The sequence below is a fragment of the Candoia aspera genome, chromosome 8, assembly GCF_035149785.1.
Source record: "Candoia aspera isolate rCanAsp1 chromosome 8, rCanAsp1.hap2, whole genome shotgun sequence".
NCBI classification, from domain to species: domain Eukaryota; kingdom Metazoa; phylum Chordata; class Lepidosauria; order Squamata; family Boidae; genus Candoia; species Candoia aspera.
In genome coordinates, this window is record NC_086160.1 from 7,259,493 (window position 1) to 7,274,552 (window position 15,060).

Sequence of the window (15,060 nt, forward strand, 5' to 3'; positions counted from 1 at the left end):
TTCCAAAGTAAGATGAAAAGATAAAGGAAGGAAAAGATAAAAGAAAAGACAGAAATCAGTCAGACTGACTCAAGAGATAAGTTCTCTAATGCAGTGAAAAAACATCAAGATCTGTAGGCAACAGGTTAAAAAATACGGCTAACCTCATCATCTTCTTCATTGCAGCATGTGAAGCTTAAGAATTAGGAGTGGAGGTCTTCCTGGAGTCTCTACAGCAGTGTTTCCCAACCTTGGCAACTTTAAGGGGCGTGGACTTCAACTTCCAGAATTCCCCAGCCAGCATCTTGTGGTCCACACATCTTAAGGCTGCCCAGGTGGAGAAACACTGCTCTACAGCTTTGACAAAGGAATCAAAGCAATAAGAAAACCCAGAATTTGGTACCAGGTCTTTCCATTTTAGTGCCCAAACTGTAGGATCTTCTCCATGAGAAGAGGGCAATATGAGCTAACCCCCCTTTTTTTTTTCACACCACACATTACTTTTGTTTATTTCTTCTCCTCTTTGGTTATTTCATTCTGGCTTCTAATTTTTAGCAAAGTTTTAGAGATGGCCTTTTGTTGGAACTCTGGTTGTGAATCATTTTCAGGACAATTAAAAGTTTACACTCACCTGATTTCTACCAGTAGCTCCTGGATACACTCCATCTAAATGCAGAACACCAAGGTTGAAGGAGGCTTCTGGATTACCCATGGCTTCAGCTTTTAGCCAATATTTGGCTGCTTTTGCATAATCTCTCTTAATGTTATGATAATACCAGCCAAGGCCATTCACTGCCTGGGGGAGTCCCTGTTGGGGGAAAAAAAGGAGTGCAATGCAGGTTTTTCCTATTCCAACATCTGTTCCACCAGCATCCAAGTATTACAGGATTTCATCCCAGGGAAATGTGGAGAAGAGATATGGTAAGACAATTCAGAGCACAATCTAGTCATAGTCAAACTGAAATGACTGTGAAAAGGATGTTAAAGCATGCCTTTTTGGGAGAAGAATGAAACCAGTGTGCATGGAACTTCCAGATATTGCATCTACTGGCAACATTTTTGCAGAGAGGCACTCTTGGTTAGTCTACTGCAATGGAAACAAAGAGACATTTGGTAGTTCAACAGCAGGGTAGTTCTTACTCCTAAGGAGCTGTGCAGTTTTGATAAAACCAGAGTCCCCACCACAAGACGAAAAGGAAAGAGACACAATCTCTGATAGAACAATCAACAGATATTGCTTTTAGATTCTACCTTTGAAGCGGCTTTTTTCATCAGCTGTAGAGCAAGACCTCTATTTCTTTTCACCCCTTGACCCTAAACAATGGGAAAAAAATAGTTTCCAAATGTCTTAGGCTTCTTTTTCACAGAGGAAAGTGATATAAGTGCTTTTTTTAAAAAATCAAAAATGGAAATACTCTGTTTACGAGGGTAGGATGTAAAAGGTATCAGACTGCAAGATGATTTGTTTTAAATATACCCAGAAGAGAAATTAATTAGGACTGACTCTGAAGTGGGCAATGGAAGAAGATGGTCTTGGTCAGGTGCCTGTCACCTTTCATCTAACCACAGTTCATCCTGTAGGAGAATTTTAGTTTTCAACTGCAAAACCTTAGTTTTACTGAACAGTATTTATCTATCTATCTATCTATCTATCTATCTATCTATCTATCTATCTATCTATCTATCAATCAATTTTTTATTACCACCCATCTCCCCCCCAAAGGAGGGACTCTAGGTGGTTTAAGTAACACAACTGGATTCATTTGTCGATGAGTAAGTCATTTTTTGCATGACGGGGCACACACCCTCGAAGTATCTTTGTAGTTGATGGCATGACTCACATGATTAGAAGCCAACATGATTAGTATGCCAGCACCCTGGAGAAGACAAGATACATGTTCAGCGATACGGATGATGCAACTAGCATTTTTATGGCACTGAAAACTGCATTTACCACCAGTGAAGTTTCTCTGTGTGCTGTCAACAGAGAATCTGCTTACAGACATAGAGTACATGGGGTTTAACCCAACTTAGAAGGAAACCCCTCGAAAGAGCACAATTGTCATGTTCACTGATTCAATGTAGTTTATACATGGTAACGTTTCACATGCCATGGCGCTGACGCGCGTTTCTGTTTGGGAGGGAGCTGCTGTGAACCCTTGTACCAAGCTCTCTATGTGAAATCAGGACAATGGAATGTCTTTGGGTTATCTTCTCTGCTCAAGGACTTTTCCTGCAGGCCATCAGAAACCGTTAGGAGCACCTGGGATTGTGAACTAGAGAAGATTCTGCGGGGTGAGGGATTTCATTTGCACCAAGGTTTTTTAGTTTGAATTTGGTGCACTTTCATCATTCTCAGCTTTCTCTGTGATCCTGCATACTATTCTTTAATAAATCAGGTATCTTTGAATTCCTACTTATGAGTCTGATGGAGTTTTAGAATAGGCAACCATTACAACAATTTTATAATATATTCCTGACTCAGAACTATTGCAGAACATGCATAAAGTTGCTTAAGAAATAGATGTAGGTAATTCCAGAAGCTATTTAATGGTGGGAAAGGATGCAGGAAATCAGATAAATAGATATACAAATGGACATCAAGAGCTGTGGTTGAAGCAAAAGCCTTCCTCCCTCCCTCCCTTCTCTGCCTGCCTGCCTTCCTTCCTTCCTTCCTTCCTTCCTTCCTTCCTTCCTTCCTTCCTTCCAATTCTCCTTCCTTCCTTCGAATTCTCCCTCCCTCCCTCCCTCCCTCCCTTCCTCCCAATTCTCCTTCCTTCCTTCCTTCCTTCCTTCCTTCCTTCCAGTTCTCCTTCCTTCCTTCCTTCCTTCCTTCCTTCCTTCCTTCCTTCCTTCCTTCCTTCCTTCCTTTTCTTTCCCTCACTCCCACCCTCCCTCGTAATATCATTACACAATTAAAAAAGAAAAGCAAAACATCCCAAAGGTATTCATTTTTAAAAGTAATCTTACCTTGAATAACACAATTGAGTAATCATATAAAGAGACTGGATCTTCAGTTTCCAAAGCGCCCTTTGCATACCATTCCACAGCTGCCTTTAGATTTTTTCCCACGCCTTGTTGGCCCCAGAAAAGCATCTGTCCTAGACGTTGCTAAAGCAAGACAAAATGTTCCGATGGGAAATGTTAGCCCTGCGAGGTGTCCAGACAAGAAGCACCACCAAGAATGCTAGTTCTATCTTCATTGTAAAGTTACGTTTACAGAACCTTGCAAGGATGAAAGCACTTCTCCCCTCCCCTCCTTTTACTCTCCAGGAAACTAGGGAGGGTCCCTTCTGAAATGTTCCCCATGCCCTTCCTCCTTCTATGGGCTGAGATGTCTTTTACTCACCCGTTGTTCAGTCTGCAGCTCTCCCTCCCGTCTCCCAAGGTCATTCCCACATAGCATTACAAAAATGTACAGGTCAGTTATGGATGTTGCACAAGTCTATGCATGAATTAATAGGACCAAGACAGGTATTTCAAGTAAGCATGCAATTAAATTAAATTAATTAATTAACTTAATTATAATTATTTATATGGCTGCCCATTTCACAGTGGAGGGTCTATGTCATTAGAAGTGGCAACTTAGACCAATGCAAGAAGCCAACCAACATTTGGCTGTCATCCACTTTCTTATAATGTCAAGCCATGTATTCTGGGATGATGGACAAGTTTTGGCTTTCTTCTGTGTAATATCTTAACTTTTCCCTCAGTTTGCTCTTCTCAAGGCTACACATTCTCAGTTCCTTCAAACTCTTTTCATAGGACTCAACTTTCTAATCCCTTAATTTATCCTCGTTGCTCTTTTCTGAACCTGTTCCAGTTTCTCCGAATCTTTCTGAATCCTTGTACATAGCTAATTTCTGTTTTCTAAGTCAACTTTTCCAGTTGTGGGAAAGTCCAGTGGGACTTTGTTTTTGCAAGTGTGTAGAGGATTGCAGCCTAAAGCTGACAATCATTTTTGCTAGCCTTCTGTATTTTGATGGCTTAGCCAAATACATGCGCTGGAAGAGTACTCCTGTTTTGGTCCTAAATTCACTCAATTTTGGCTAGTGAAAGTAAGTACCATTTAATTCAGGCTGAATGAAAAGAAAATGCTTCTTTAAAATGTATGGATTCAGTTTCACCTGTGCAGCTGAATTTCCTCTTATTGCTTCATGCTTCAACCACATGAAAATATCCCCATTTTCTTTGGTCTGTGCTTTTAATAACTCATCATCCTGAAGCCTGATTGCTTCAACAAATGCCTAAAACAAAAGAGACAAAAAGAAGACATTAAACACATGACAGAGAAATATCCTTCTTGCCCCTGAAGCTGAAGCCACTAATTCTGCAAGCTCACTACTCCAGAGGAAATGGGACAGGTCATGGCTGGCCATGGTATTCTCAGAAACCTTCTCCAAAGCTAAAGTTCAAAAGGGTCAATACTCTTCCTAACTTTCACTTCCATAGAATGTCACAGGGAATACCATGGCTTGCCCAGTTCTGATCTTTGTAGGGATAGACATATTGCAGCATCTTTATGGCTACTCCACCAAGGGCTAGTCTGCAGCCTATTTCTTCACTGAACTAACTATATGGACACTTGCATATTATTCCCTTGGCATGAATACAAAAGTGGGTTGTTGTGGAATGTTACTTTGAGTTTTGAATCTGGCCTGAAGCCCTGGGATTTTCTAATAATCTCCCATCCAAATACTAACCAAGTCCAAACCTGCTTAGCTTTTCAAAATCAATCACAGATGATTTGGCGCTGCCATCTAGCCAGGCAAAATAATAATGCCTCCTTTAAAAGAAAGAAAAGGCATTTGTCTTTGAAAATCCATGCCTCCTGCATAGGATACCATTTAATTCTTTATAACAACAACCTTTCAGTTTATAAAACCAGTGAATTGACCAGAGCTTCAATGTTTCTCAAGAATAATCACTGTAGTTTGAAACAGACCTGCCTCCTTCTCCTTCCTGATTAGCATCACTCACTGATGTCGTTACACGTCTTTTGTGAACAGAATGAGACACAGTTAAATAGCAGCTAGACTTTGATAACTCATATAGTGGATGAATATTTTGTAAGTTATGTCAACTGCAATCACTTAATATAAAGAGGAGTACTACATTTTAGTAATGCATTAAAACAGTCAGACAGGAGAAAATTTCTGACAGAGGCAATTCTTTTACCTGATCTCCTTCTCCAGTATGTTGATCATGTGGTGTCTTTAGAGCCACATCACTATAGTAAGCATAGGAGACCTCAAGATCCTGTGGATAATTATTAATGCCTCGGTAGTGCTTATAGCCAAGATTCATCAAAGCCAGCCGGTCACCTTCCTGAGCTGCAACCAAGCTGTAGAGCAATCCCTGGAAGTAATGACCCAATTGGAACATAAACATACTCATCACTAGTGAAGCTTGCATGTGAAACCCAGAAAAGTAACATAATATTATATTGCAAGTAGCAAATAAAGAATAGCAAACTCAGAAGCATAGAAGTAGGAGCACTATTGCCTTGCTAGGTAGGCCTGCTGAGTTTTATAATTCAATACTATCTGGAAGACCAACAGTCCTTCACCCCTGTTGTAAATGCTGCCTAAAATCTTGGATGCAGACCTTTGGAAACTGAGAATCAAGACTGGTTGTTCTGAAGCCCATCCTCTTAAGATCTGCCAGAAAAGGTTCTAAGTGCTACAGCATTGCTTCCAGAAGACCTGGGCCATTTTCATTTACTTTGGACTTGGAAAGGAATGAGAGATGGACACTGTATCTCTAAAACAAATCTTATGATCATTCCCCTATTGATCAGATTGGGGAATATAAAATGGAATGGAAATATTAGGGTCTAGGGACTACCTTATAAGGAAAGGGAATCCAAGACAAATACCTGAGTTTTTCAAGAAGTCCAGCAGCTGGAATTGGGATGCCCATCAATATATCTATACCCATACTTATAGCTCTATGTATATCTACAGTATATCATCTCTCTTTCCCTCTCCCTCTCCCCCTCTATCACCACCACTACAACAACACCCTTTTGCTCTTTTTCTTCATAAAAACTGTGAAATGTGATAAGGTAAAGACTCCTACAAGTTTAGCTCAACTCCTGGTGTGCTTTCTTAGCAACACCATGAGGAAGTGTTTGCTGCTACTGCTTTCTGAGATGCCTTTTCAATATCCTTTGGATTTTCTGGTAGTTTCCATCCAAGTGTCAACTAGAACTGGCCCCACTTAACTTTTCTGAAATCAGCCAAGGTCATCTGCTCCCTGCTGTAGCAAAACTGATAGTCAGAGGCAAAAATAAGAAAATGGGCAGTAATTGGTCTGGCAATTCAATCCAGAACTCTGAAAAATTGTGTCTCCAGACTAAGAATGAGATAGAGCTGGCGAGATGTCAGATTTTGCCAATGTCCTTTTGTCATATGCAGTGTTATCTAGAGGGGGGAGGAAATGATGAAAGCCACGTTGCATTACTTCAACACAAGTGCCACCCCTTTTGTACATGTCATGATGTTGCATGCATGGACAAACAACAACAGCATCACAACAGTGTTTCAGTCATGTTGATGAAAGCAATGGATCCCTCAGATGCCTCTAATCCTGGAGCAAAATGCAAGCATCCAACATCTTACCTGAACGGGGTGTGGAGATACACCTAGTCCAATTTCAAAGATGACACCAAGAGCATAAGAAGCTCTAGAATATCCACAATGGCTGGAATCCATCAGGGCCAAGATGGAAGAATTGATATAAAGCAAACCATCCGTTCTTGATAAGTTGTGAGCAGCTGCCTCAAATAACCTGTGTCCAGTTTTGAATGCTATATCCTTCTTGTGTTCAGATACTAAAATGGTAAGATATAACATATTATTAAACTAGCGAGCTAGATGATTGGCAAAGTCTCCTTAGAGTCACCTGCATATAGTCACAGAGTTGTTTATCCTGAGATGAACTCCTAGCTGGTGCACTGAAAGGTAATGTTTGCATCAAATCAAGACTCCTGGTGCTTGCGTGGACAGGTCTCTGTAAGTTCTCTTGGTGACAATAAGGAAGTGGTTTGCTACTGCTACCTTAGGGAACCCTTTTTCAACAGACCTGGGTCCTCCTGGTTGCCTACCATCTAAATACTAACTAGGACTAGCTCTGCTTAGCTCTTGGAGATCAGCCAAGGTCAGTTGGTGGTGCCACCTAGCTGGGAACAAGATCTAGTTGGTTAACTTTAATTTTCTTCAGTCCTCCTCTTAAACAGCATCAGAGACAGACTGATTAAGAACTAGGGAAATAATCTGAGACCTAGACCCAGACCTAGACCTAGCTCTATTTCTACATAGCATTATGGTTGTGAGCAGCTAACGAGTCTCTGCATCTGGGTATCAAAGACATAGAAGCATTTGAGAATATTTGGCTAGAGGCTCCAAGTATGCCATCAAGTATTTGTTTTGGAGTCAGGTTTGGGACAGGACTCCCCACCCCAGTAAAGAGATTGTAACTAACAGCTGCAGAACGCTCAAATGACCAGGGGAGGGAGGTGTCTCCTTGTCAATGAAGTGGAAATACCAGGCAATAGAACTTTATAAAAGAGGAGAAGATAAAAGCCATTTGACAGAGGAAAATGGGAGAGGAAGGAACAAGAAAGGAACATTCAAAAACTGTAGCGTGTGTTACATCAATGTCCTGATCTTTCCCTTATTCATCAGTAGAACACGCATCATTTCAGACATTGTCCTTCCTGGTTCCACTTGTTTTATTCTAATGGTAGGATTGTGGCTTCAGTGCAGTTTAGTCTCATGTCAAGCCAGTAAGACCACAAGGAGACTACTGGGGATCAAAGCATACAGGCAATCCCATGGACAGACAAGCCCCGGCTCATGTAAAATTAGTGAAGAGTCAGAAGAAAGGCAGACAACATTTTTACTCATGTACATGATATACCATCCAATGTGTACAAGAATGGCACCTTTGCATAATCCAAGGCTATACCATAATTCCCTTGGAGCTGCTGGGAGACAGGCTGTATGTATAACAGTAAACATCGACATGCACCCTTATTTCTAACCCTGGGATTCTTACAATGTGGCCCATTGACAACTGAAGATCATTCATGTATTCAAGTGGCCCTTGAGATCACCATAAGAACAACAAAGCTAATACTGAGCAGATTGAGATTTGATGCAAAAATCAAAATAAATGATGGCCTTGATAATGGAAAGGAAGGAAGCAAATAAATAGGTAAATAAAATGTCCAGTCAAGAACATAAAGATAGCATAGGTTCAGACCAAAAGATAATCCAGTTCCTCAGGGGTTATCTAGATACCTCTGAGAAGTCAACAAGCTGGATGTGAAATCTAAAGCAATCTAGTGGGGTCTACAAGGCAAGGCAAGGAGGGCAAATAATGAAACCTGCATTGCAACATCAAATACAATTCAAACCACATGACACATGTTTGGTCTTTTTTTTTTTTTGGTCATCCTGGTTTGTCTGGTTTTGGTCATCCTGTTTGACATCCAGATGTCTCTGCAAAGCTCCTTCTTACTTCTTCTGCCACCCCTGATGACCTCATCCTCCAAGAATGCCTGCAATCAATCAATCCACTTTCAAAATTGTATGGGTTGGTGGCCATGTCTGGACATGTTGCAGTTGTGACCACCATCTTGACTATGTGCCATACTGAAAGAGTACATTACCTTCTGGAAAATATAGACTCCTGTCCTCCATCTCTTCAAGCATGCTGTGATATTTTTCTCTTAGTTCTTTCCCCCAGTCAAAAGCAGCACACTTCAGAGTGCTTTTGTATTTGTTGTTCAGTTCCAAATAATAGTTGTCAAGAGGGCCTGAAGAAAATTAGCATAAAAAAGAAGAAATTGTTTTCTTCAATATGATGATGCCCCAGAACAGCACTGCCTGAATAAGAGTGTGGGCAAGTCCTATGTTAGCTGGCAAATGCCAGAAAATAAAACTAGACAGATTTCAGAAAGGCCTCTAGCCAGCGTAGAAACATAATCTGGAAAATTGTAAAAATAAGTTCCCAGGCAAACTTACAGCAAACTAAGGCAGAGTCCCTGGATTATGCCTACTAGCTGTCCTTAAGCTGATTTAAAATTCATTCCGTCTTCCTGTAAACTGTTGTAAAGTACTCTTACAGAATTCTCAATATCTTTTTGAGATTTTTCATGGAAACAATAACAACTAAAATTTACAAACAACATTGGTAAGTGAAGGTAATACAAATGTTTACCATTCATCTTTCAGCAAAAGAAAACACAGCAATGCCTGGTTCATATATAATGAATGGAGCATTTGGCAAGTGAGAAAAGAGGAAAAGACCAAATCATAGGTGTGTTGTATATTTTCCGCTGTGGAGCAAACAGGAATTTCAGGGAAGGCAATTTGAATCAGGAAAATGAAATGGGGAGAATTGACCCCTATTATTGGATCACATCTCTCATCTAATTTTTGGTTTTAGGTGAAACAATTCCCTTTTGCATCAAACCTAGTTGTAAAATCAAGTGTTATTACTTACACTGTTGATTTTTTTCAAAATATTTCAATGAGAATCCATATTGGGATACTCCCCTCTGGATATCAGCACATTTCTGATAGTACTGCTCAATTCTTTCTGAAATTTCTTTGTTGGAGAACGGGTTAGAAAACTGGAAGGAAAAAAATAGTCTATTTATTTCATAGTACAGTATTGACAATTTAAGAAAATGGTAATTGTAAGAATTATTTTATTTTTTATTTTATTTTTATTAAATTTATGTCACTGCCCATCTCCCCCAATGGGGGACTCTGGGCGGTTTACAATAAAATGACACTAAAACCATATCCACCTAATTTACCATTAAAATATAAATAGAAAAGGAATATAAAATCCAAGTGGAGATGGAACACAATCACTAAGGGGTGCTATGGCGCCAGCCACCCCCAGGTGGAGCTGTTGTTCTCCCCCTCCCAAGCAAGGCGGCAGAACCAGATCTTCAGTTTCTTCCGGAAGTCCAAGGGTGAGGAGACCCATCTCAACTCCGGGGGCAAGATATTCCAAAGGGTGGGTGCCACTGCAGAGAAGGCTCACCTCCTGGACCCCGCTAGATGAAATTCCTTTGCTGATGGCATCTGTAGCATGCCCTCCCTGCCTGACTGGGTGGGGCGGGTCGATGTGATGGGGAGGAGACGGTCCCTCAGGTACCCTGGTCCCATGCCATGTAGGGCTTTAAAGGTGATAACCAACACCTTGAATTGGACTTGGAAGCAAACTGGTGCCCAATGCAGCTTGCATAACAGTAGTGTCACATGGGCTGATTTTAGAGCACCGGTAACTGTCCAAGCAGCCACATTCTGGACCATCTGAAGCTTCTGAATACTCTTCAAGGGTAGCCTCATGTAGAGCACATTGCAATAGTCTATATGGGAGATGACAAGGGCATGAGTGACTGTTTGGAGGGCATCTCAGTCCAGGAATGGGCGAGGAAATACTTTCACTTTTAAGAAAAATGGATCAAATGCAGGCGTATGAAAGATAAATCAAATGTCTCAGATTATCAACAATAGACCCATCATGATGTACATGTTAAAAGGGGCAGATCTTTGATCACATGGCTGGGACCACCATGTTACTTTTTGACCCCCTCCCTGCAGACATTCCTAGTCTCTAGGGATACTAGAAATACTAACAATGTTGACCTAGGTTTACACCAGAGAGATTATTGATTTCTGCTGCTAGGAAGAAAGTATTGGAGAAGATGTCATTCCACCGGAGAGAATAAACACTCATTTGGATGGGTGGTCCAGCCGTAGGCCTAAATGCAAAGAGAGGTTTTGTCTGGCAATAGATCTCAACATGGAGGAATAGATTATATGCATGTATGTACATATGTATGTGTGTATATGTGTGTGTGTGTGTGTATGTATATGTATATAAAATCTGTTTCATTCTGCTTAGTGAAGAAGCCATAATGTCCATGAAAGTTATCAGCAGTTCCAGCTATAAATGATGCTTGTCAAGCAGAGATGGGTTTCCATCTGTCTCAACATGTTTTCAACTTTCATACACTTACTCTTTTGGTCTCTAAGTTGTTAAGCCGGTAGTATTTCACTGATCCAAAGTATCCTTTGATTCCCGATATGTATCCGCTACCACCAAAAACCAAATAACCATCAGTGTCGTCATAATAGAAATCTTCCTGAAAACTAGAAAAGGAGATAAATTGATCTTTTAAATTTCTGAACTTGGAAGAGTCAACTACAGCATTTAAAAGGAAGGGTGGAAGTGTCCTGTCCAGTGACGCAGCTGTAGAGAGTGCAGAACTGAACAATATACCATCGGCAGCTTTATACAGGCAAACTTCTTGAAACTTCTTCTTGAAACTTCAAACTTCTTAATACAGGCAAACTTCTGTTCCATCATGATTTGTTAATGCTGCAATAATATGGTGGATTGCGTGCCCCAACCTTAGATAAATACTAAGTTGGAAATAATATAAACAAGTAATGGCTCAACAACTAACATGAAATTTTAAGGCCTGGGTAAGTTGTAATAAATCAAAGCAATGTATGAGCTGCTGTCCATCTGGTCTCTCAAAGGTCTGATAATACTTGTAAGAAGACCCTCTGTGGCACGATGTCATGGGTTCTTCTCAAGCCAGCCCTGTTCACTGGACATTAGAAAGTGACATTAGAAAGCTCGACATTTACTGATCTACATGGAATTGTGTAGTACTGGATCAGCAAGAACTTGGCTCCTACCAGGGGCATTTATCCAACATATTTTTTAATTTTTTTACATCAAAATTATCAGATGGGCACCCTGACATCATCCTGCAAACACCACATATTTGAACCATGTTGTTTGACCCAAGTCCAAAACACATGATGTCATCACTCAAGTGTTATCCCCTGATCACACCTGAGTCTTACATGACAATATAAATAAAACCTAATACTTTATCAGATTGGCTATATTAACCAAAATTGAACGGGTATAATATTTTTCCTTGTGAAATCACTCCAAGGCAGCTGGATGTAAAGGTTCAGCAACAAAGACTGGAGCGCCAACATAGTGACGATTATTATGAAGGCATGATATAAGACTATACTATCACTCCGTAATTCTCCATAATTAAAGAAATGTAAAGTGTAAATATAAGGGATGCGGTGGCGCTGCGGGTTAAACCGCTGAGCTGCCGATCGGAAGGTCGGCGGTTCGAAACCGCGCGGCGGGGTGAGCTCCCGTTGCTCGTCCCAGCTCCTGCTCACCTAGCAGTTCGAAAACATGCAAATGTGAGTAGATCAATAGGTACCGCTTCGGCGGGAAGGTAATGGCGTTCCGAGTCATCATGCTGGCCACATGACCCAGAAGTGTCTATGACAACGCCGGCTCCAAGGCTTAGAAACGGAGATGAGCACCGCCCCCTAGAGTCGGACACGACTGGACTTTACATCAAGGGAAACCTTTACCTTTACCTTTTTAAAGTGTAAATAAGCCAGTGGTTTGAAAAAGAAAATCCAGTTATATAAAAATACAAGGTACTTATATGAATGGAAGGGAAGTTGGTCGTACTTAAAAGTTTGACGTTGATAGTTACTCATATTCTTCCCAACAATGGTTATGTCTATCTGAAAGAAAAACAGTTAAATATTAGTTCTGAAAATGTTCATGTTACAATAAACTAAATAAATAAAAGTCAAGTTATTCTTGTTATAGTGTTTAGCTGGCCTTTAAGGATAAAAAATAAACATTCACAATCCTATATAGAGATAAGATGTCCTCCTTACATTTTTAGAGGTCATCTCAGATCTATGAACACTGTAAACTCTGGGCCAATGCAGTGTATTACAAGCACACTTTAGATTCATGGATTTGCTTGTTGGTGGGAATAAACAAATATCTATTAAGCCCTTCAAGGACTGGGAACAGGGGTATCCATAGGTTGTGGTCAAGAAAGTCAAGATGCTGGCCACAACGGTGTAATTGAAGCTGTATCTGTTTTTATGCATATATGTGCATAACCTGTGCAGACCTGGTGCTGCCACCTTTGAAAGAATTGCATAGCCCCCAAAATAGATATTCCTGCATATAAATGGTGGAACCAGCAGTAAGGCCAGGCAGCCCAGTATCTCAGCCTTGTGGCCAATGGTAGATACACAATCTTGACTCAAATGTGCAACAAATATAAGCAGGATCTAAAAACAGATAGAAAGTGACAGTGCATCTCACTCTAAATGGCAAATCCAAGATATTTAATTCACAGATATACTACTGTTTTGCATTTTCAGTTGAAGGCAGGACAATAAATGGCTAGACCAAGGTCAGTTAGCCCATTTAGGGTGTGCTAAATTTCAAGAAGCAAGAAATAATGTCACTTTGAACATACACTGAGTGCTTTTTTCACCACCGAGCAACTCTGGTTTCCTCATCTCTCATAGAAAAAATTGTCCACACTTCAGTCTCCTACAGTTGCCAAAATTCTTTGGGGAAGGTAAGACAACTGTGCCAGTAAAAAATCAACATAAGCTGTAATACAGTTGCTTGTTATTTTCTCATAGGATGAGATTATTTTATTACATGTAAATGTATGTAAGGTTTATCCTAAGCCAAGGTTTATCCTAAGCCAAGAACAACTTGGGTATTCCCTTCCTCCATATCTCCCACCCAGGTTCTCCAGAAGAAGACTTTTGGTGTTCTTGAGAGAGAGAGAGAAGGAGAGGGAGACAGCTATACCTCTTCTCCGTTAATGGAGAGATCAAGTCGAAACCACTGCTTCAGAGGAAGGCGGAAGGTGGTCTTCCCTGCAAGGTCTCCTCCTTTGACGAGGTGCACTTGGATGTGAAGATAACCTGAAACATGGTCCCCAACACATGAAGATACTGAGGATCAAAGTATATTTCTTATTTATGAACAGTTGGTCACCTCACACATACAGTCTCTTTCCAGCTGAGCTAGATTCCTAGTGACTTGATAAATGCATGTAGCTTTCTTGGCAGCATTCCCAAAGCGGTTGCCACTGCTTTCTTCAATGTCCCAGTCTAGTTGGGATGCCCTGGTAGTCTCCCATCCAAAAACTAACCCTGTCCAACCCTTCCTTAGCTTTCGAGGCAGATAAGATCAGCTAGATTCTACCACTTGCTGATGCATATAAATACACATACAAACATCCACACATACACATAAATCAAAGCAGCACACATGCACCAAGATACAAATTATAAACTTATACACATGCAAACACATGTACACCCATAGATGTACCCACATATATATGCAGACTCTTCCCATCCCAGGGGCTGATCTGGGCCTCCCTGTTTAATGTGCTGCAACCCTAAAATAACAAGCTGGTTCCATGTTGACTACTAGGTCAACCTCATATCTGGAGCTACAAAAGGACAATTTTTGTGGGGTACTTGGCAAGCCATGACCTCAGGGATTCTTGAAAGGCTTGTTTGAGGTGTGAAAGAGTATTTCTGCAGGGGTGTCTATAAGCAGCTATGCTGTTTGCCATGGCTGCTGGCGGCCACCAAAGATCTCTCACGATGAGGCCCTTCTCCCCATAAACTGCATGTCAGAGTGAGTCCATGTATTTTGTGAGTTTATGTGAAACCCTCCATATACAGTGTCCCAAAGCTACTGGTTTCAGTTGTCTGGATGACTGTTTCTCCAAGGGAATATCAATATTATAGACTTCTTTAACTGAAATGGTTTTTGCCAGAGGATTCTGTTGTCCAAGAGAGCTCTCAAGTTTGGAACATTCTCTCACCTGCATAATGGCACATGATTTCTTTTTGTTATTTTCTGTGCTTTGACTGAACCATTTACACCTGGATTTCTTAACCTTTCCAGGTCATGGACCCCTTTGAGAGTCTGGTAAAATCTACAAACTCCAATTATGCTCAAATACAGTTCTCAAAAGTTTTAAAAATAACAAATCTGTAATATAGTAATGTGTATAAAAATACATTTGTATTTTTTCCCATCCAAGTTCATAAACCCCTGAAATCTGTCTATAGGCCCCCCAAGGGTCCATGGACCCCAAGCTAAGAACCCTTGATTTATACTCTCTACCCAACCAGTACAAAACTCATGCCTTGTGCCTCA

The 15,060-nt window shown here is 40.7% G+C and overlaps 1 protein-coding gene across 1 annotated transcript in view; it reads right to left on the reverse strand.

Annotated features, from left to right (window-relative positions):
* The window catches only part of SEL1L3 (SEL1L family member 3), a 39,333-nt gene that overhangs the window by 15,718 nt on the left and 8,555 nt on the right, over positions 1-15,060 (reverse strand). Inside the window, exons 4-14 of the mRNA XM_063310475.1 lie at positions 13,690-13,805; positions 12,529-12,584; positions 11,027-11,159; positions 9,493-9,622; positions 8,657-8,803; positions 6,603-6,814; positions 5,158-5,337; positions 4,107-4,226; positions 2,950-3,090; positions 1,231-1,293; positions 611-787 (exon numbers count right to left, since the gene is read on the reverse strand). Coding sequence (XP_063166545.1) covers positions 611-787; positions 1,231-1,293; positions 2,950-3,090; positions 4,107-4,226; positions 5,158-5,337; positions 6,603-6,814; positions 8,657-8,803; positions 9,493-9,622; positions 11,027-11,159; positions 12,529-12,584; positions 13,690-13,805 — 1,475 coding nt within the window. The remainder of the gene's footprint in view (positions 1-610; positions 788-1,230; positions 1,294-2,949; positions 3,091-4,106; positions 4,227-5,157; positions 5,338-6,602; positions 6,815-8,656; positions 8,804-9,492; positions 9,623-11,026; positions 11,160-12,528; positions 12,585-13,689; positions 13,806-15,060) is intronic.